At 35.5% G+C, this 21,645-nt stretch overlaps 1 protein-coding gene across 1 annotated transcript in view; it reads right to left on the bottom strand.

The window, feature by feature from the left end:
* CAAP1 (caspase activity and apoptosis inhibitor 1) overlaps positions 1-21,645 on the bottom strand; it is a 59,825-nt gene that overhangs the window by 8,986 nt on the left and 29,194 nt on the right. Inside the window, exon 5 of the mRNA XM_012454632.3 lies at positions 10,101-10,174. Within this exon, the coding sequence (XP_012310055.1) occupies positions 10,101-10,174 (74 nt within the window). The remainder of the gene's footprint in view (positions 1-10,100; positions 10,175-21,645) is intronic.

Here is a 21,645-nt window from a genome sequence, read left to right as displayed (position 1 = left end):
GTATAAGTTTTACTTCTTCTATTTAAAGATCATGATTGATAGAGAAACCTTACAATTCCCTAATGCCAACAATGGGAGTAAATTATCTTGGAAATGTATTAGTAAGTTTGCAGATGATGCTTTTAAAAATGAGTTACTAATTCTACTGGAATGATGAAAATTAAGAAATACATAAAAGACTTGAGGTATAAAGCTCTTCAAATTGCCATGATCTATTGAAAAGACTTGAGGTATAAAGCTCTTCAAATTGCCATGTTCTATTGTATAAGTCACTTAACATATGCTAAATTACTTCAGGTGTATGAAAAGCTTTGGCATCTATGGTGCAGTTACGGCACCTATGAATGCATTAAGCAATACTGTGTTATGGAGAACTTGGTTTTTTTTTTTTTCTGTGTAGTGTATTAAACTACTGATTTAGATTTAAGTGCATTAGGTTGACCATAATTTACAAAATTTAATCATGGTATAACTGATTTCAAACAATAAAGAACAAATGCCAATGATTCAGTAAAGAAAACTCATCTAGTATTGTATTGAACCATCATTGAACTTCCAAATAACATGAATATCCACCAGCTTGTAAATTTGACTTTTAAGACTCACAAATCCATTAACTATCCCCTTCAGAGACTATTTCAAGAATCAAATAAATATTCACTAAGTATCTTTTACATATGCCATGATGGTGCTGTAAAGACCTCAGAAGTAGGTCTTGCAAAATGTCAGAGTGACAAAATACTTGTGGCATGATTAAGATGCAGGCTTTGCCTTCACAGTATGCTTAATGTATGGCATCATACTTTAACATACCAAATTATGCAATATAAAGTATAAGGTAATTTCAGAGCATACAAGGCAAGAGGCAAAAGTCAAGGAGATATTCACAGATATGTGATATGAGACCAGTCTTGAAGAATGGGTAAAATCTAATAGGTGGTATCAACAGAAGAGGAAACTTCAAGTGTGAGGGACAGAATGGGCACAAGCAAAATGCTAGATGTAAGCTCAGTATAGAAGTATGTGAGCCTGGCAGCATAAAATGCACAGGTGAGAATATATAAAAAAGCAGTATCCAAAATTACTGTCTCTGAAGACATTACCATTCTTGGATAAAAAGCACAATAGGGCCTCCCTGCCAGTCTTTTACGATGGATCAGATAAGTGGATGCTTTTGGTCTCACACTGGGGCACAAAAACAGGCTGACATAAGCAATTTTTGACTATAATCTTTCATTGAGTAATCTGAAAGTAAATAAAAAATTATTTAAAATATCATTTATCATTTATCCTATCATTGATTAAACAGGTTTCTGATAGAATAAAAGTATGATAACAAAAATAAAAACACCCAAAAGGGGACAATGAAGGCAGAACAGCTATCTTAGCACCCATATTTCCAAGCAGTGGAGTTTGGAAGCAAGCAACTTTTCACCCTAAAGATTTCTTGGAACTTACTCATTCAAAAGAGCATCGCACTCAAACACTTTCTCTTAGTAATATCTTAGTGTTCCATAATCTACCCATCCTAGGAAAGTATGCCCAAAATCATTGTCTACTTCACAAACTACGTTTCCTGTGGCATTGCTTTTGCTTGCTTGCATATAAATATAAGCTCAAGAAGAGATATTAAAGAATACTAAAGACTTCATTCTAATTTTATATAATGTAAATTTATTTATTTATTTTTTTAATCAATTTTTTTTTTTGAGACAGGGTCTCACTCTGCTACCCAAGCTAGAGTTCAGTAGCACAATCATGGCTCACTACAACCTCTGCCTCCTGGACTGAAGCAATCCTCCCACTGACTCATGCCTGTAACCAAGCACTTTGGTAGGCCAAGGCAGGTAGATCACTTGAGGTAAGGAGTTTGAGAACAGGCTGGCCAACATGGTGAAACCCTATCTCTATTAAAAATACAAAAATTAGCCAGGCATGGTGATGCACACCTGTAATCCCAACTACTCAGGAGGCTGAGGCAGGAGAATTGCTTGAACCTGGGAGGCAGAGGTTGCAGGGAGCCAAGATCACATCACTGCACTCCAGCCTGGGTGACAGAGCGAGACTCTATTGAGAGAAGAGGGGAGGTGAGCAGATGAAGGTTGGGGAAGGAAAGGTGTCATAGATATGGAGATATTTGATCTTAAAAACAGGAGTTTGATGTCAATAAGAGTACACCACTGGTGTAAGTAAGTTCAGATCTCAGATTTGACATATTGGAACACAGGTATTAAAACTTGCAGTCACAACTGATAGGCTGTGAACTATACATGTGATAGATCAACACAGTTCTGTTTTCAAAAGGTGACTTCTATGAGACTACAGTGTTAACCTGATATCAATTCCCAGTGAAATTCTAGGTTTATTAGGAGGTTTATGAGCTCTGGGAAAAAAAAAAATTAGTATCAACTAATTTAGACAGATCAGGTAACATTTGATCAGGAATCTAAATGATGCGTGGAAGACCCATATGATTATCCGAGGAAGGAAGCAGGCAGGCAGAAGGAACAGCAAAAACAAAGCCCCTGACACAACAGTGTTTGGAGTGCTAGAAGAAAGCAAAGAGGCGGGGAGCAGAGAGAGCAAGGTGGGAGTAACAGGTCACATCATGTGAAGGCTGTACTGGCCACAGGAAAGACGGACAAGGATTTTGTGCAGAGATGAGAAGCTATTAGAAGGCTTTGATAAGAACGGTGACATGACCATTCATACAGTTCAAAATAACCAGACTGCTGTGTGAAAAAAGAGACTACAGGGAACATGATATAAACATGTTCCTCCATCAGGATGGAGAAGAAGGAAAGGACTGAAGAATGATTCTTGGCCTGGTTCTTGGCCTGGACACTGAGAAGAATGTAACTGCTATTTATTAAGATGGGGATAAATGGCAGAAGTAGCAAGGTATTGTTGTTTTTATGTTTCTTGTTTTTTGGGGAGTCAGAGAGGGATCTAGAATTTATTCAGGGACATGCTAACTTTAAGATTCTTTAATAAGTAAACTGGATAAACAAGTGTTAGAAAGAAGTCTGAATTGTAGAAATAAATTAGTAGTTGTCAGTCTTGGAACTACATAATATCATCATTTAGTGTAGAAAAAAGTCGGTCCTAGAGCACTCATCCTTTAGAAGTCAGAAAGAGTTAGGAAAGCCAGTTTCAAAAGAGAGAAAATAATCAATGCTGTCAAATGCAGCTGGTGGGTCAAGATGAGAACTGAGCAACGACCAGTGAAATGGCTGCTGGCAATAATTCACTACAGAGGGGGACATTGATTAGGTGGAGAAATGAAGTATTTGCAGGTACCAAAAGGTAGCAAGATCAGTATTCAAAGAGAGGAGCTGGTCTGGGCAGCATAAAGAGTTCACCAATTTTAACAGGAGATAAGGGGAGTATATAGGTTCAGATACAGGTGGATATGAAAAAATTTATTTACATATCTGTCTTCCTTTATTAGATGCATTCTTTCCAGGTCAGGACATATTTATCTTTCTATACCTAGTGCCTAGAACAAAACAGTAAGTTTGTTGGGTGCAGGGCTGAGCTTCAAAATTTGAAGAGATATTACTTGGAAGATGTATTAAACTCATTATCTTTAAACCAAAGGGCACAGAGAAACCAATGAATACAATTTACATAAAGGCATATATAATGATTCAATATATACCCTTTTACCAATTAGAAACTGGCAGGTTGATACTGAGGTGATGAGGCAAAAAACAATAATGACAGCAGCGATAACAGAAATAATTACAACAAGGACTGATTTTTTGATCACTTAATATGTACTAAGCACGGCTCTAAAGCACTTTGCATTTTTAATGCATTCAATCCTTGCACCTACATAATGAAATAGGCATTCATATTTACTATCTTCATTTTAAAAATGAGAAAGCTGGGGAACAGAGAATTTAAGTTACTTGCCCTAGTTTTACACAGCTAAAGCAGCAAAAACAAAATTCAAACCCAAGTAAATCTCCAAAATCTATGCACTTAACATTCTATATTATTTCCCAGAACTTAATAGATTCAAAATAACCACAAAAGCTTCACAAATTAGGATGCTGGGTTCAGCCGAAAGCGTGTCTTGTGCATCCCTTAAATGACACATTTACAAAGTCTTACATGACTTATAGTATGTAGCAAATACACACCTAGAGACTGTGTATTAAATATGAGTAACTAGTAAGAGAACAAAAAGACAAGCTGCAGATTCAGAGAAAACATCTGCAAAACATATGTGACAAAGCACTGGTACCCAAAATACCTAGAGACCTCTCAAAACAACAATATGAAAACAACCCAGTTTTTAAAATCCCCAAAAGATGTGAAAAGACAACTCACCAAATATATATTAATGGCAAATAAGTATATGAAAGATGTTCAGCATCATATGTCATTAGGGACTTGCAAAAGAAAACAAGAGATTACTTATACGCCTATTAGAATGGCCAAAATCCAAAACACTGACACCACCAAATGCTATGAGAACATGGAGCAACAGGAACTCTCATTCATTGTCAGTGGGAATGCAAAATGGTACACTTTGGAATGCAGTTTAGCAGTTTCTTACAAAACTAAACTTGGTATTTATCCAAATGGGTTGCAAAGTTATATCCACACAAAAACCTGCACCCTATTTTATTCATAATTGCCAAAATTTGGAGGCAACCAAGATGTCATGGGTGAATGGATCAACGAACTGCTCTATATCTATGCAACGGAAGACACTCAGCAATAAAACAAAATCAAGCCACACAAAACATGGAGGAACTTCAAATACTGAGTGACAGAAACCAATCTGAAAAGGCTATACACTGTATGATTCAAAACTACAGACATTCCAGGAAAAGCAAAACTATAGGGGCTGTAAAATGATCAGTGGTTGCCAGGGGTTGGGGGAGAGAGAGTGAGGCAGGATAAATAGGTGGAACACAGGAGATTTTTTTAAGGCAGTGAAATGATTCTGTATATTGTAACAGTAGATTTATGTCATTATAAAATTATCAAAACCGATATACATTCGTATAACACAAAGGGTAAGCCCTAATCATAAATTATGGACTTCGTTAATAATAATGTACAAATTGATTCACTTGGGGAGGAGTTGGTAAGCAGGTATATGAGCACTTTCTGTACTTCCTGCTCATTTTTCTGTAAACCTAAAGCTGCTACAAAAAAAAAAAAAGCCTTTTAATAAAAAATAAAGTGTAAGCTCATCATGTATCAACTATATGATGTGGCAGCCAAAACTATGAATTAAATCAGACTATGATGTGGTATGTGTAGAGTTCAGAAACTGGTAACAAAATCTGGATTCAAGCCTAGTATTTACTGTCTTTTCCTGTGGTAGGAGCACATAGGTAAAGAGGTGCTTTCCCTAATAAACTGGGTAAGAATGTAATGACTAAAAAGCAACCAATGTCCCAGTAACAACTGAAGGTTTACACTATGTGACCTCCAAAGTAGATGCCTCAAGAGTATGTCTAGGATCCTATGATATACATCACAGGATAGAATGTTTAAAGTGAGTACTTAAAGACACATAGAAATAAACATTTCTCTCAAAATCTGAAATCTTTTTGGATATGTATGTGTCTTGATAAAAAAGACACATACATATCCAAAAAAAAAACATTGCCAATTTGCAGTGTTTTTTTGTGTTGTTGTTTTGTTTTTTTCTTTTTTGAGACAAGGTCTCGCTCTGATGTCCAGGCTGGAGTGCTGTGGTGCAATCATGGTTCGTGCAGCTTTGGACCTCCTGGGTTCAAGCGATCCCCACTCAGACACATACATATCCAAAAAGAAAACCTTGCCAATTTGCAGTGTTTTTTTGTGTTGTTGTTTTGTTTTTTTTCTTTTTTGAGACAAGGTCTCGCTCTGATGCCCAGGCTGGAGTGCTGTGGTGCAATCATGGCTCGTGCAGCTTTGGACCTCCTGGGTTCAAGCGATCCCCCCTCCTCAGCCTCCTAAAATGCTGGGATTGTGGGCATGAGCCTGGCCAATAATTTTTTTAATGGGGGAGGGGTAAGATTTGAGCCTATTTAAAGCAAAACTCTGTGTGCATATTTTGTGCTTGCATGTCTTTAAGGAAAAGATTCTCACATGAGACAGCTAATGTACGAGTATTCAAAATAAGATGTGGTAAATATCTTCACTGATTTTGGTCATTTTATATACCATGTAATTACATTATTTATTTTAATGACTACACTCAAATGAATATATTTTAAGAAACCATTAAACAGATCAAAGACTAAATCAAACGTATTTTTTTCTTCCAATAGAATAAAAAATTGAGAGATAACAGAAAAAAAAGTATATTTCACTTTGCTTCCATTAAACAATTTAGGAAAACAGTTACTAACCACTCTTCCTAAGTACAAACAATGCACTAGGCACTGGTCTTAACAAAACCTGACAGCTAGAGAGGAACTTCAAGAACAAGGCCAAACAGCCAACAATTGCTTGAAACCTCTACAAGAGCACCACCAAGTGGCTATTTGTGTCCAAACATATTCAGCATCAGAAACGTATCTTAGAATGCAGTCCACTGCATTAGACCAAAAAATTTTGTCTAATATTAATGTTATCTATTGGCTCTATTTTTTCTCCAAGGCCACATAGAACAAATCTAATCACGCTTCCATTTACTAGTCCTTCAAATATTTTACAGAAACTACTATAAACCTCAACTCTTTAACTTAACAAAGCTATTTCTCATGTATAGTTTTAAAATTTCTCTCATGAAAACTTCCAAGAAAAAATGCAAACCATAAGAACTTAATTTTTGAATTTACAAAGGAAAAATAGTTCACAAAATGATATACTTCTCCAATTGTAAACTTTAAAGCAACAATTTAAATACAGACCAATATTTTACTATAGTTGAATGTCTTGAGTAAACTTAACATTAGCAGATATTTGTTTGATATTTTAAAAATATTTTCTACAAACTAAATACCTTCAACAGTTTTTATTTTTAACTATAGCACAACTGACCAATTTAGAAAATTCATATAAGCCATTATTATTTGAAAAGCAGCAATCTCTGAAATCCTCCAGGAAATTAACATAAGATCTCAAACTTGCACATGTGAGGTTGCATGTGTACATGTGCATGCACACATGTACCTACCTACACATGAGCTACAGCTGTGCTAATGAGTACAAACTATAACTGATGTTTCTTATACAACTGCATTCTGACTGAAATGAAAGATTTAAGAAATAATTTTTGGCTGGGTATGGTGGCTCACGCCTGTAATCCCAGCACTTTGGAAGGCCAAGGTGGGTAAATCACCTGAGGTCGGGAGTTTGAGACCAGCCTTGCCAACATGGTGAAATCCCATCTCTACTAATAATACAAAAATTAGCTGGGCGTGGTAGCAGCACCTGTAATCCCAGCTACTCAGGAGGCTGAGGCAGGAGAATTGCTTGAAACCTGGGAGGTGGAGCGAGCTGAAATCGAGCCACTGCACTCCAGCCTGGGGAACAGAGTGAAACTATGTGTCAAAAAAAAAAAAAGAAAGAAAGAAAGAAAGAATTTCTAACATAAGAGTTTGTTTTACTACAGTATCAATCATTGAACCGATAGATTATATTTACATTTAAATAACATTTTCACTGTAAAGGTAGTTCCTTTTATTAGTCTATTATTAAAGTGCAGTAGAACTTAGTGTATAATCTGATACTCATATTCAGCACTGCCAGTTTCAAAAATATTTTCTATCAACAAAAATGAATGAAACCAGTACTAGACAAGAAAATGCCAATTTCAACTTAATTCATAATTAATGCTTATTATTCAAGTAATGCTTCAGCATTTTAAATGCTCTAAATACTGATAATGTAATTTAAGTAACTTGTATCATATACCAATAATGGTATGTGCAAAAAGAAAATTCAATGTTGCTTTATATTTTGATCTACTGAACAAAAGGTTACTTCAGTACTAAATAAACTTCAATGAATTTTCTCAATTGACCAAGCCATTAAAATGACAATGCATTCACAAGGAACTTATATTCTGCTTTTATTGAGCTCACTGTGAGCAAAAATAGCTAGCTATGCAAGAAAAGTTAGAGATACTAGATTTTGCAGGTTATGCACATTACAAACAGACAATATTAGTGCACTTAGAAAAAAGGGAATAATCTTCATTGATCCCATCAGGATTTCTATTTCTTGATATACCTCAGCTTGTTTGGTGACTTCAAGCAAGTTAATTACTATCTGGTTGAGATTTCAACTATGCTAATATTTATCTGGAAGATGGTCTCCATAAATAAATATTCTAGGTAATATGTTTACCCATTATGCAATAAAACATTTTATATTTTAACATTTTGTAGACATTCTTTTAAAAAACTTTAATTCCCTACTTTAAAAAAAAAAAGTTAAAACTTAATTTAACTATTTCCTATAGATTTAGTCGCAACATGAGCATGAACTGTATCATACAGTGGTACTGCTGCACTTTGATCTTATGTTTTCTCAACTCTGCTTGATGCCATCAGTGTATTATTAAATGTCTCATACCATTGTGAGAACCTAAGTGTAGTGTACAGGCTCCTAAGCATAAAAGGCCTGGACTTTTGACATCTGGCTCATTGGAGGTCTTCTTCTCTCCCTCTTTGCACCTTCAAGACTGGTTTTCAAATGACTGAAGTTCTCATAAGAAATCACAGCAAAACAGGCTGTTGACACCAGGAAGACAGTTCTAAAGAACTCTGAGTGTGTGAACATGAGAACAGAAAAACGTTTTCTTACAAGGTAACATTGGCTAATTTGTGGTCTCCCTCTTTTCCTAGGAACTGGAAATCAACCAGCCCATTCTAGCTTTTCGTACCCTTTATAGAACATTCTCTTTTCCTCAGATGATCTAATAGCATACCCTCCATACTGCCTATTCATTTAATACAAAGAGCAGAAACAAAGAAGAAACAGTAGCAGTGTAGTCTAATTATACATGAGGCATAATCTGATTATACGAGGTATAAGGTAATACAATTATGATTATATTAGATAAAAATAATGTGTGTTTAGCATGTATTTATATATGACAAATAATGCCAAACTATGAATCTGAGTTTACGGGGGTTCTCAGAAGTAGTCAGAGTACAAAGATTTTGGCTGGCTGGATATGAGGTTATCACAACAGGACTTTTGAAAAGCAGTAGGAATTTTCGAAACAATCAGAAATATTCATAAATCCTACAGTAAATAAATGAGAATTACGGAAAATCTAGATTTTGCTCTCTCTACACATAAATTGAACAAATCACTAAATTCATTATCTAACCTGTTTTTCCACTTTTTAAATTAAGCATAGTTTTTTAAAAAATTCTGCCTAAATAATGACTTGCTTTTCTCTACCAAATAAGTTCGTATGACTCATATTTTAGAGAAAGTATTCTAAGCCATCAAAGATTAGGTGATTACATAATAGATAACTTAATCTTCTTGGCTGCAACAAATTCTTACTGCTCTGAATTAATTTTATCAGAAACAAATGTGAGCTGGCATTTGAGTAACTAATAAAAACTTACTTTACTTTCAATTTTTCCTACTAGAGATAAAAGAAGCAAAAAAGACATTTAAAAGATTAGCCCTACTGATGTACTTGGCTTGAATAAATTAAAGTTACCACTTTATTTCTGCTAGCTGGTAATGTCAAAAACAAGAAAGCAATAAATAAGGAAGAAAGAAAGTAAACAAGGAAAAAATACCTCCAGGGGAAAAGTTATCTTACAAAACTTACTGATTTTTTTTCCACATACAACCCAAAGCTACCCAGTTAACATATCTCCAATGTCTTGCAGCTGAGGATATATAAATTACTGAAATAAAACTATTCAAAATGATAAAACATTTCCTGGTAGCATCTGTAACTAATTATACATCACAAAATATAATCACTCCCGTAGCTAAAAGAATCATGAAGTAAAGGATATATTCTTTACACTTTTGATTTTTGACCAAATAAATTGCTCTCTTCCTCTATCTGTAAAATGGGGTGAGTTAGACACTGAAAATTTATTATTGGTAAAATGCTTCTATTCTTCAGGTAAATTTTATACAATAATCAAGTACTTGATTCATACCTTGTTTTAATTCCAAACCTTCAGGTTGCTTGTTCTCTCTCATGGATGAAGTAGAATCTATACAGACATCTTGCCTGGGAAACAAAAATGAGATCAACTTTTAAAACTATATTCAATCACATAATATTTACTATTCAAGTTCCTAGAATTAAGTTAGGCACTAGGGAAGACAGGCTGAATTCTTCTAAGCCCCCAGGGTATCATTCGGTGTACTATGAAAACTCAGAAACATGTATACAAGTTTCAGAAGCAGCAGCTACAAACTACTAGCAATTTAAGCAGTATACTTATTTGTAAAATCAAGGGGCAAACCTGAAAGGAACATGGAAGTAATTTTTTCTCCCTACCATACTCTGCAGGATAGCTGATAGGAGAAATCACAACTCACAGCAGTATCCAATAATTTTTCAAGTTCAACTGTTAAATTTAATGAGCATTTTGGCATTCAAATTACTTTATATTCATTTAATTTCATACCTCAAATGCTTTGATGTCTATAGTATATGGAAATACATATTTTATACATAATATACATATGTAATCAAAGTAAAAGGATTAAATGTAAGATCATACAAAAAAGTTTCACTATGTTCCAGAACAGAGCTGCAAACTAATGTGCTTTCTTAGCATTATACCATCTTAATATTAATATTATACTTTTCAGCAAAAAGATCAAGAAATTATAAATATTCAAATGAGCTATGTGACCATTTTCTTCAAAATAGGTATCTCTATTACCTTCTGAGAATTTTTATACACATTCTAAGGCTAACATACTAGAAATATTTAGGAAATTCTCCTACTCACAAAATTGTATCCATTCATTAACAGTAACAAATCCATCAAAAAACCATAGGATTAAAAAAGACTTGTGATCATTTCTTTCAGAAGTTTACAATATTCTTTCCGGTCAGCACATCTGGCATTTATATGCTTGTTTTGTATTAAAACTGCACTAATACAAGCCCAAACTCAGAGAGTACAACATTATTTGGCTTTGCTGTTAATTATGACATTAGAAATTTATAATTGAGATGTCTCAGTTAGACTTTTGTCTAATGTCACCTACTCAGATTTTATTTGTTCACCACAATGACTGGCAGGTCCCAAGGAGGATATCAACAATTATCCTTGGCAATCCAGGGACAGATTAAATGCCAGTATACTACATTAAGAGCTTTGCAAAATTTAAAGTTAAAATGTGCTACTTCAAATCTTCCAGTCAAATTACATTTTACCTACTGGGAGCATTAGTCTAAGTATCTTCCTTTAGAGAAAATGTTTGCTTTTACACATCCTAGAATTGCATTTAATTATTCTTCTAAACATATACATCTGAACTGACAAAAAAAAAAAAAAAAACTTCAAAATATAATGTAACACCACCAATAAGAGGAGGATGGATATATGTAATACTCTAAGGAGGATACAACATAATTTATATAATATTCTAGCCAAGAATTTACAACCTGTATTATGAAGAATCACCAGACAAACTCAAAATGGAAATGAGTAATGTTCTGTTAAGGAAAGTTGAATGTCATTGTTATAAAATACAAAGGCTGTGGATCTATTCCAGGTTAAAAGATTGCTAAAGAGCCAAGACAATTAAATGTTATAAATGACCTGAGACTGCTGAACTGGTAGGGAAAATGTTGTGAAGGACATTACTGAGTCAAAAGACAAACTGAAATACTAACAGGAGACTGGATAAAAGAATTATATCAATGTTAAATTTATTCAAGTTGATATTGTTATGGTTACATAATAGAATATCCCTTGGAAAAACACAATGTAACATATAAAGAAAAGTGTCATGATGTATATAACTTAGCTTCAAATGTTTCCTTAAAAAATATACATATATAAAAAGGAAGTATGCAAATAGGATAGAAGGTCAATAAGTAAATCTAGATAAAGGGTATATGGATGTTTCTTGTACTATTCTTATTATTACAACATTGTAATAAGTCTGAAAGTATTTCCAAATGTTTTAATTGATAATAATGCAATATGAAAGCCCCTTATAGCCCCTTAAATAAAAATTGGACACCTCTATAAGGACTAACTTCTCTCATAACAATTTATTTTAGTGTGCAAAATGAACTTTTACAATATTCTAAGTTGGGTTCCATTAGGCTGTTGAAGTCACCAAACAGAATTTCAGACAGTAAGTATTGTACACCACCCTGTGGCAGAAAAGTGAAAAGCTAGATGCTTTCACGTCAGTTTTACCTGAAGGAAAAAAAAAATCCAAGAAAGTTTTCAATAGTTTGAAAATTTTAAATCTATACTAGCTAATTTTTACAAGATGTACTTTTACAACCAAACTATAGGTACAAAGTTCTCCAATACAATTTAAAGATCTCCAACAAATGGCATAAAAGACAAGATATTTACAAAAAGGAAATGTCTTAAATTGTAAGAAAATTATGTGTACATGTCTTTTTATGTCTAGTTTTATGAAAATAAAAACTGTCTACTCTCAGATGGTAAGACATACTAGGTGTCAGAATTAGGAAAACTGAAGAAATTCCAATTTATGTTTAAATGACATTTCAATATTTCTATCAAACACTTCAAAACTAAGGAAGAATTTTATAAACAACTAGAAAGAGAAGAGTGGGGAGAGGGTGGGAACACACTGCCAAAGCCAGTTGAGGTTAAGAATTTTGCAATTATCTCTGTGCTTCTGTTTAAATTTAAAAAAAAAAAAAAAAAGCCAGTTTTTCTTTTTTGAGACAGGTTGTCACCGTCTTCCAGGAGGCTGGAGTGCAGTGGTGCGCTCAAGCAGTCTTCCTACCTCAGGCTCCCAAGTAGCTAGGACTACAGACGTGCACCACCATGCCTGGCTAACTTTTTAAAGTAAAGATGGTATTTTGCCCTGTTGCCCAAGTTGTCCCTGAACTCCTCGGCCTCCCAAAGTGCTGAGATTACAGGTATGAGCCACCTCACCCAGCTCTATTTTTACATTTCTAACTCACTTCTATCTCCAACATTCCTTTAAAGCAGCTTAATTTATAAGCTTGGCCTTGAATCACAAGACAGCCCTATACTTACCACTGAGATTTAAGTTCTGAAACCATTATCAGCCCAACTTATTTTATTTTACCCCTACATGCTATCCACTGTCCATCCTTTCTTACAGTTCAAGAGTAATACACTGGGGGAGATCTGTGGAACTTAACAAAGAACAACCACACATATGAACTCCTAAAAGTTAAAAATATATTTCTAAATGTGGATTTCAAAAAATCCAGTTGTCCACATGTGAAATAATGGCAAATAAATCAATTCACATCTCTATTGTGCCCCTCATCAAGCCCCTTCCTCAGATAGCAAAATTTAACCCTATACCTGCTGAAGGAAACCTTATCTCCACATTTCCTCTGCTCAAATAATATAAATCAAAGGATCAGTTACCACACCCTAGTGTTTCCTCTGTCCCGTGATTCTCTAAGAATTCACTGTATGTAAACTGCCCCCCCACCCCGTAATTCCAAGATTTTATGAATAGGCAATTTCCTAAATAGGGGGCTCTGTTTATTTTAAAGTGACTAAAGGGAAACAAAGAGGTGAGTATATCTCCTCTTTGCTCTATCCCTATATTACTATGTTTTCATGTCCTTTCCAGTTTCAAAAATCAGCATTAGATTACTTTGTATAGACATTTAAAGGTGCAAACATGCAGGTTTTAAAATGTGGAACGCTATCTAGCATTTTAGGTCACAATATTACCAGTGATTAATATTGTCTGTGAAAATTTTATGAAAAATGGTTATTTTGCATAAACTTATTATGTTATGTAGAACATTCTATACATTATAGCCTAATAGCAATTTACAAAGAATACGAGAACGTTAAGTGTTGTCCAGATAACCATTTTATGATCCTTTACCAAACCAAAAGCACAGTCGGCTCTTTATAGGTGTCTAAGAGAACTGAATTTATAGAAAATAATGTCAATAAGACAAATTGATCTCAATTGTGAGAAAAATCCTTTTATACATTCAAATATGTTTTCTCCTAAACTATTTTTGTAATAAATGAAAAAAATAGACACATACCAATGACTTTTTTAAGCAATAGTAAAGATTAAAAATCACAACAAATTTGGCTGGGCACAGTGGCTCATGCCTGTAATCCTAGCAATTTGGGAGGCCGAGGCAAACAGATCACCTGAGGTCGGGAGTTCGAGACCAGCCTATCCAACATAGAGAAAACCTGTCCCTACTGAAAATACAAAATTAGCCAGGCGTGGTGGCACATGCCTCTAATTCCAGCTACTTGGGAGGCTGAGGCAGGAGAATCACTTAAACCCGGGAAGTGGAGGTTCCAGGAGGGTGAGGTGAGCTGAGATCATGTACTGCACTCCAGCCTGGGCAATAAGAGTGAAACTCCAACTCAAAAAAAAAAAAAAACAAGAACAAATTTATTGGTTTCCTTAGGTTTGTGTAGCATAAAAGTAATGGAGGGAAAAATCCCCAATACTCATCAGTATAAAGTAGAATTTTAGAAACAGTCATTGTTACGATTCCAAGTAAAAATTCCAAAACAAACACAGTAACATTTTTTTCCATGTTACCACGTGGCAAGTACTAGTTCTAAAGACTTTCAATCATTTTCTCATTTACTCATCGTAACAATCTTATGAGGTAGGATTCTATTTTCCAGATGAGAAAACTGAGGCCTAGGAAAATTTCATAGTACTAACAAAAGACAGTAAATAACTTACTTTACTTACCTACCTATTTATTTATTTATAAGATGGAGTCTCACTCTGTCGCCCAGGCTGGAGTGCAGCGGCGCAACCTTGGCTCACTGCAACCTCTGTCTCCCAGATTCAAGTGATTCTCCTGCCTTAGCCTCCCTAGTAGCTGGGATTATAGGCACACACCACCACACCCAGTTAATTTTTGTATTTTAAGTAGAGACAGGGTTTCACCATGTTGGCCAGGCTCGTCTCAAACTCCTGACCTCAAGTGATCTGCCCACCTTGGCCTCCCAAAGTACTGAGATTACAAGCGTGTTCCACCACATACAGCCAGTAAAGAACTTTAAATGTCCACTAATAAAATGTTTAAATGTCTAATGAGAGACTGTTTATGGTCTGCTATACTATACAATGGAATAGTAAATGGGCATAAGTATATGTACTGGATAGGACAAAGTCCAAGAGAAAGACATTATTATATGGAAAAAATAAATGGGAAAAGGCACAGAATAGTTTGTACAATATGCTACCATTTGTGTGATAAGAAAATTTATACATATATATGTAAATGTATACAATATCCCTGGAAGGATACACAAGAACTGGTTTACTGTGGTTGCCTAAAGAAGAAAGAACAGGTAATGGCAAAAGGAGAGACTTACTCTCACTATATCCTTTTAAAATCTTTGTATTATGTATATGTGTTTATAATTCAAATAAATAAGTTGTTAAATAACAGATAATACATAAGGACAAACATTCACTCTAGTATAATATTTCTGAATAAAAGGATACACAAGAAAAGGTTAACAGTGGTTACCTTTGAAGCATGGACCTTAACTTGGATCCTTGGACCTTCTCCACCTCCTTACCACCAGATGTATGGATTGAATTCAGGAAATTTGTGAATTTGCCTAATGTATTTGTTTCCTATGCATTTTGTAATAAACTACCACAAGCTTGCTGACTTAAAAACAACAAAAATCATACTCTCCCAATTCTGAAGGCTGGAAGTACAAAATCACTATCACTGACCCAAAATCAATGTATCGGCAGGGTGACAATCCCTCCAGATGCTCTATAGTAGGGGTCCCCAACCCCTGGGCACAGATTGGTACCAATCCATGGCCTGTGAGGAACCAGGCCGTACAGTAGGAGGTGAGTGGTGGTGGGCAAGCAAGCGTTATCACCTGAGTTCCACCTAGGCATTATTTTCTCATAGGAGTGCGAACGCTATTGCGAATTGCGCATGCCAGGGATCTAAGTTGCAACCCCCTTATGAGAATCTAATACCTGATAATCTGAGGTGGAACAGTTTCATCCTGATAATCATCCTCCCCCCATACTCCCTGGTGGAAATATTTTCTTCCATGAAACCAGTTCCTGGTGCCAAAAAGTTTGGGGATCGCTGCTCTGCAGAATACACTGTTTCCCAGGCCTTAAGGCCCTTTCTTCTATCTCCAAAGCCAACATCTCTGACTCAGCTGCCTTATGCTTCTATCGTATAGTCTTCTCAAAGACTATGTCAAATATCCTTCTGTTTTCCTCATGTAAGGATACTGGATATAAGGGTACATGCAAGTGACTGCATAAGAGCCCACCAAAACAATCCAGGAAAATCTTCCCATCTCAACATCCCACTTAATCATATCTGCAGTCCCTTCTGCTATATAAACTAACATTCATGGATTCTAGGGATTAAGATGTGACTATGTGGGGAGATTTTCTTTAGCCTACCACAGACAGAGGGAAAATTACACCTGTATTTTCACTAGAATCCATTTTCTTTGGGTTTTAGCGTATCTGTGATTCTATCGCCTTTAGAAATCACACATATTTTCACATAATATAGTTGTTGCAGACATCCAAAATACTGTTTATACTTACTATATTTTAAAATTATGGAAGTTATTAGAACTGCTGCTAGATCTTATTGATATGTTCATAAGAAGCACATCACCACATTGCAAAATATTTTAATATTAACTATTTTAATATTAATTTCCTTTCTGATTCTATTTTAATCCACAAATTAAAAAAAAAAAGAGCAAACATCATTTTAAAAAAGAATCCATAGGCTTCACTAGACTTCCAAGGGTCCTTGACATAAAAAAGGTTTAGAAGTACAGTACCACTTTGGAGAAAGAACAAATATAAAAGGAGGATGTGGTGAGATCAGAAAGTGAAACAGAAAGGTTTTTATCTTCATTTTAAACCTGTGTACTATTTGAATTTACCTATCTATCTATCTATTACATATGTACATTCAACCTTGCTTTATTTGAAAGTCAACAAGAGTTATGTTCAGCTTCATACTATTCTTTATTACGCTAAGCTGAATAACAGCCCCCAAATATGCCCACATTCTAATTCCCCAGAACCTGTGAATGTTATCTTATATTCAACAAGTTCAATTATTAATAAAAAAGCAAAAAAGAACTTTGTGATTGTGATTAAGCAACTTGAAATGGGGAGATTATCTTGTATTATTCTGGTGAGCCCAATGTCGTCACAATAATCATTTCATAAGGTGTAAGAGAAATCAGAGTCAGAAGAAACAGCAATGTCACCCTGGAAACAGAGAATGGTGTGAGACGCTCTAAAGATGAAGGAAGGGGCCACAAGACAAAGAATATAAGCAGCGACTGGAAGCTGAAAAGGGCAAGAAAATGAATTCTCCTCTCAGAGCCTCCAGAAATAACCAGCCCTGCTGACATCTTAACGTTAGCCCAGAAAAACTGATTTTCACTTCTGACCTCCAGAACTATAAGAGAATAAATATATGTTGTTTGAAACCACTAAGTTTGTGGTAATTTGTTATAGCAGCAATAAGAAACTAACGCATTTATAATTTTAAAAAGTGAATAAATCCCAGCTTACAAGAAAACTCAAAGGATATAAGAACAAGTCAAATAACACCATGAAGATACAATCAGATAAAGCCAACAAGTGAGATACCGTACAGGACAATTTACCTACTTTCTTCAGCAAGTTCAATTATTAATAAAAATACAAACAAGAGGTAAGAGGAAGGTAGGCGCAGTTCTACATTAAGAGAGACTTAAGAGAGAGAACAACTAAATGCAAAGTGTACTCTTGCTTGTACTCTGCTTCAGAGAAACCACATGTAAAAAACCCTTTGGGAACATCTGGGAAAATCTAAATATGAAATGAATATCACATATTAGAGAATTATTGCTAATTATGTTAAGTTTTATAAAGATATGACTGCACAGGCAAATATTATTAAAATTAAAAAATTAGATTTAAAACATCTGTAAAATACTGAAAATACTATAAGAAAATAGATGAAGCAAACATGGAAAACTGTGATAACTGTTACATCTAGATGACAGGTATATGGGAGTGATTACACTATTCTTTCTACTTTTCTATATGCTTGATATTTTTCATAATAAAAAGTAAAAAAAAAAAAAAAAAACCATGAAACAAACCAAAATAAAAACTAATACAGTGAAATTCCTTTAAGTCAGACAGAAAAATGTCACTTCCATGAAAGAAAAATTTAACACAGAAAAAACATTTTTAAAGTTAAGTATGTAATTTTGAGCATTTTTGATTAACTTAAAATTAAAAACACATCTTTGATTCACCAATCTTTGGATATGGAGCCATGGCCTTACCTTTAATACAAATTCATGGAATACAGTTCCATATCATCCTACTCTCATAAATAATTGTTGACATTTCTAGTTTTGGCTTAGTTAAAATGAAAAAAGCTGAATGTGAAAAAAAAAAAAAAAACTCATTTATATTTACAAAATGCCCCTCCAGATCTTTTGTTTCGCTACAGCTAATTGAGAGTAACTTTTTAGCAACCCAACTTTGAGTTTTCCCAAACTCAAAATAACTTAATCAATTACTCTTTTCTTATTAATAATTAACCTGTTTACATATTTAACTAAATTACACAATTACAATAATTGCCTTGGAAAAAGAGATTAGTCACTCTTGGTAAGCAAACAGTTTAAATGGTGGGAGAAGTACATGGGCATTATTAGAGAGTAGTCATTAACAACCAATTTAGAACACTGTGAACATCAGTGAATCTATTTTTGAAATGAAATGAAAAGAACAATTAATAAAACGAATCAGGGTTAAGTGTTTAAGAAAAACTTCCATTTTTTTTAAAAGGTGACAGAGAAAGAGTAAAAAAAAGGAAAAATACCTGCTAATCATCTAAACCAGTGCTTGAGCAGCAGGATGAGGCAGTAAATTGACTGATGGGAAAATGACAATAGATACAGTTTAAAAATTAGGTTTCTATAATAGAAAGAATAACTTTTTTTTTTTTTTTTTTAATGCAGAGGCAGCTACAAAAGCAGATAACAATGCTTCCCAAGTCCCTCAAAGTTCCCCACGGGGAAACAGTTGCCAATCATACCACCTGACTGAATTGAAGATCCCACCTGGGGTTTCTGACAAGCTCATGCTCTCCCATTCTAAGGAAAAGTTCTATAGATTCTGGAAAGGTGACTATCTGCTTCCCATTTAAAAGTAACTATATCAAGATTTGCTTCAAAGTAATCAGATTAGAAAAACTGAAAGAAGGGTGTTTAAAATAATATGGAAGGGACATAATGAATAGGTATGCAAAGGTTCATGGTACTACTGTCTTTTTTGTATATTAAAATTTATCTATGGGCCAGGTGTGGTGGCTCACACCTGTAATCCCAACACTTTGGGAGGCAGAGGCAGGCAGATTACGAGGTCAGGAGATCAAAACAATCCTGGCTGACATGGCGAAACCCTGTTATCTACTAAAAATACAAATAATTCACCGGGATTGGTAGCACGCGCCTGTAATCCCAGCTACTCAGGAAGCTGAAGCAGGAGAATGGCTTGAACTCGAGAGGCAGAGGTAGCAGTGAGCCGAGATCACACCACTGCACTCTAGCCTGGGCGACAGAGAAACACTCTGTCTCGAAAAAAAAAAAAATCTCTATGATAGAGTTAAACAAGCAAATAAGTAACTTACAGAACAATCAATAACATTCCAGAGTGGTTATCTGAGTTGTCTGAATCACACATCAATTTCCCAAGTGGATAATTCCCAAGAGGCCTAGATCTCAGGGTGTGTGTGTGTATTTTTTTTGAGATCCAGTCTTGCTCTGTTGCCCAGGCTGGAGTAGTGCAATGGCATAATCTCAGCTCACTGAGATTCAATCTCAATCAAAGGTTGCAACCTTTGATCCCTGGTTCAGGCAATCCCCCTGCCTCAGGTCCCAACTAGCTGGGAGTACAGGTGTGTGCCACCACACCCGGCTAATTTTTGTATTTACAGTAGAGATGGGGTTTCACCGCGTTAGCAGGGCTGGTCTCAAACTCCTGACCTCAAGTGATCTGCCCACCTCGGCCTCCCAAAGTGCTGGGATTACAGGAGTGAGCCACCACACCCACAATCAGGTCTATATTTTTGATAAAAATATTTCCTTAGGTATGTACTGCAGATTTATGCTGCCCATTAATGCAGTTCTCCAGAGCACAGTAAATTTTACTCCAATACTTTATTGCATTCAAGTTTATTAATAGCAGTTTAAGGGGGACTCTTATTCCCAACAAGTTCAGTTTTGCTGACACTTACTGAGAGAGGTTATCATTTGGCTGAATACCATTGCCCCTCTGAAAGTTATTTATGCATACATATTCATGGAATATATGTCACTTAAATTGAAACAATTCAAATTCTTAGTATTTTAATGACATGAGCTGAACCTACTGGACAGCTCCGATTCATCAAAAAGGACATGAATGTTTTTTTCCCTTACTAAAAGTAAAAGAGACCAGGCACGGTGGCTCATGTCTGTAATCCTAACACCTTGAGAGGCCGAGGAGGGCAGATCACCTGAGGTCAGGAATTAGAGACCAGCCTGGCCAACATGGTGAAACCCTATCTCTACTAAAATACAAAGATCAGCCAGGCACAGTGGTGCACGCCTGTAATCCCAGCTACTCAGGAGGCTGAGGCAGGAGAATCGCTTGAACCTGGGAGGCAGAGGCTACAGTGAGCCAAGATTGCACCACTGCACTCCAGCCTGGGTGACTGAGCAAAACTCTGTCTCAAAAAAAAAGATGGTGAGCAGCTGTAGCTGTATTATAATAGCTCAGTAGAAAAACTAATGCAGGCCGGGAATGGTGGCTCATGCCTGTAATCCCAGCACTTTGAGAGGCCGAGGTGGGCGGATCATCTGAGGGCAGGAGTTCAAGACCAGCCTGGCTAACATGGTGAAACCCAGTCTCTATTGTAATACAAAAATTATCCAGGTGTGGTGGTGGACGCCTGTAATTCCAGCTACTTGGGAGGCCAAGGCAGGAGAATCACTTGATCCTGGGAGGCAGAGGTTGCACTGAGCCAAGATCATGCCACCACACTCCAGCCTGGGTGACAGAGCCAGACTTCATCTCACAAAAAAAAAAAAAAAAACTAATGCCGCTGCTAATCTCTGGCTTTCAATTGGGCTATGTAACTGGATTGACTATGTAACTGTATATACTCATTAAAATTTATTAGACTAACAGCAAGAGTTCTACCACATATCACTGCTAGGGTTCAGCAACAGAAGATTGGTCATACATGTAACTCTACTGCTCTCAATAAGAAAACTGATCAAGCCAAAGGAATAGCCAGTATTTTTCAAGAATAAATATCTTACTGCAAAAGCAGTCATTAAACCTCCTACATTTATGCACTGTGTTCTTTCATTCTATCTTCTCTAAATGCCTACCCTGACCATAAATGGCAGTATACAGGAAACTCCTGCTTTGAAGGGTGGAATAAGTTGCAGACTACATAAGAAACATAACTATTAC

Source organism: Aotus nancymaae, unplaced genomic scaffold (genome assembly GCF_030222135.1).
Source record: "Aotus nancymaae isolate 86718 unplaced genomic scaffold, 86718_ANA_hifiasm-v0.15.2.pri h1tg000003l, whole genome shotgun sequence".
NCBI classification, from domain to species: Eukaryota; Metazoa; Chordata; class Mammalia; order Primates; family Aotidae; genus Aotus; species Aotus nancymaae.
The sequence above is the reverse complement of the archived record's forward strand: the minus strand, read 5'-3'. Positions and strand labels throughout refer to the sequence as shown.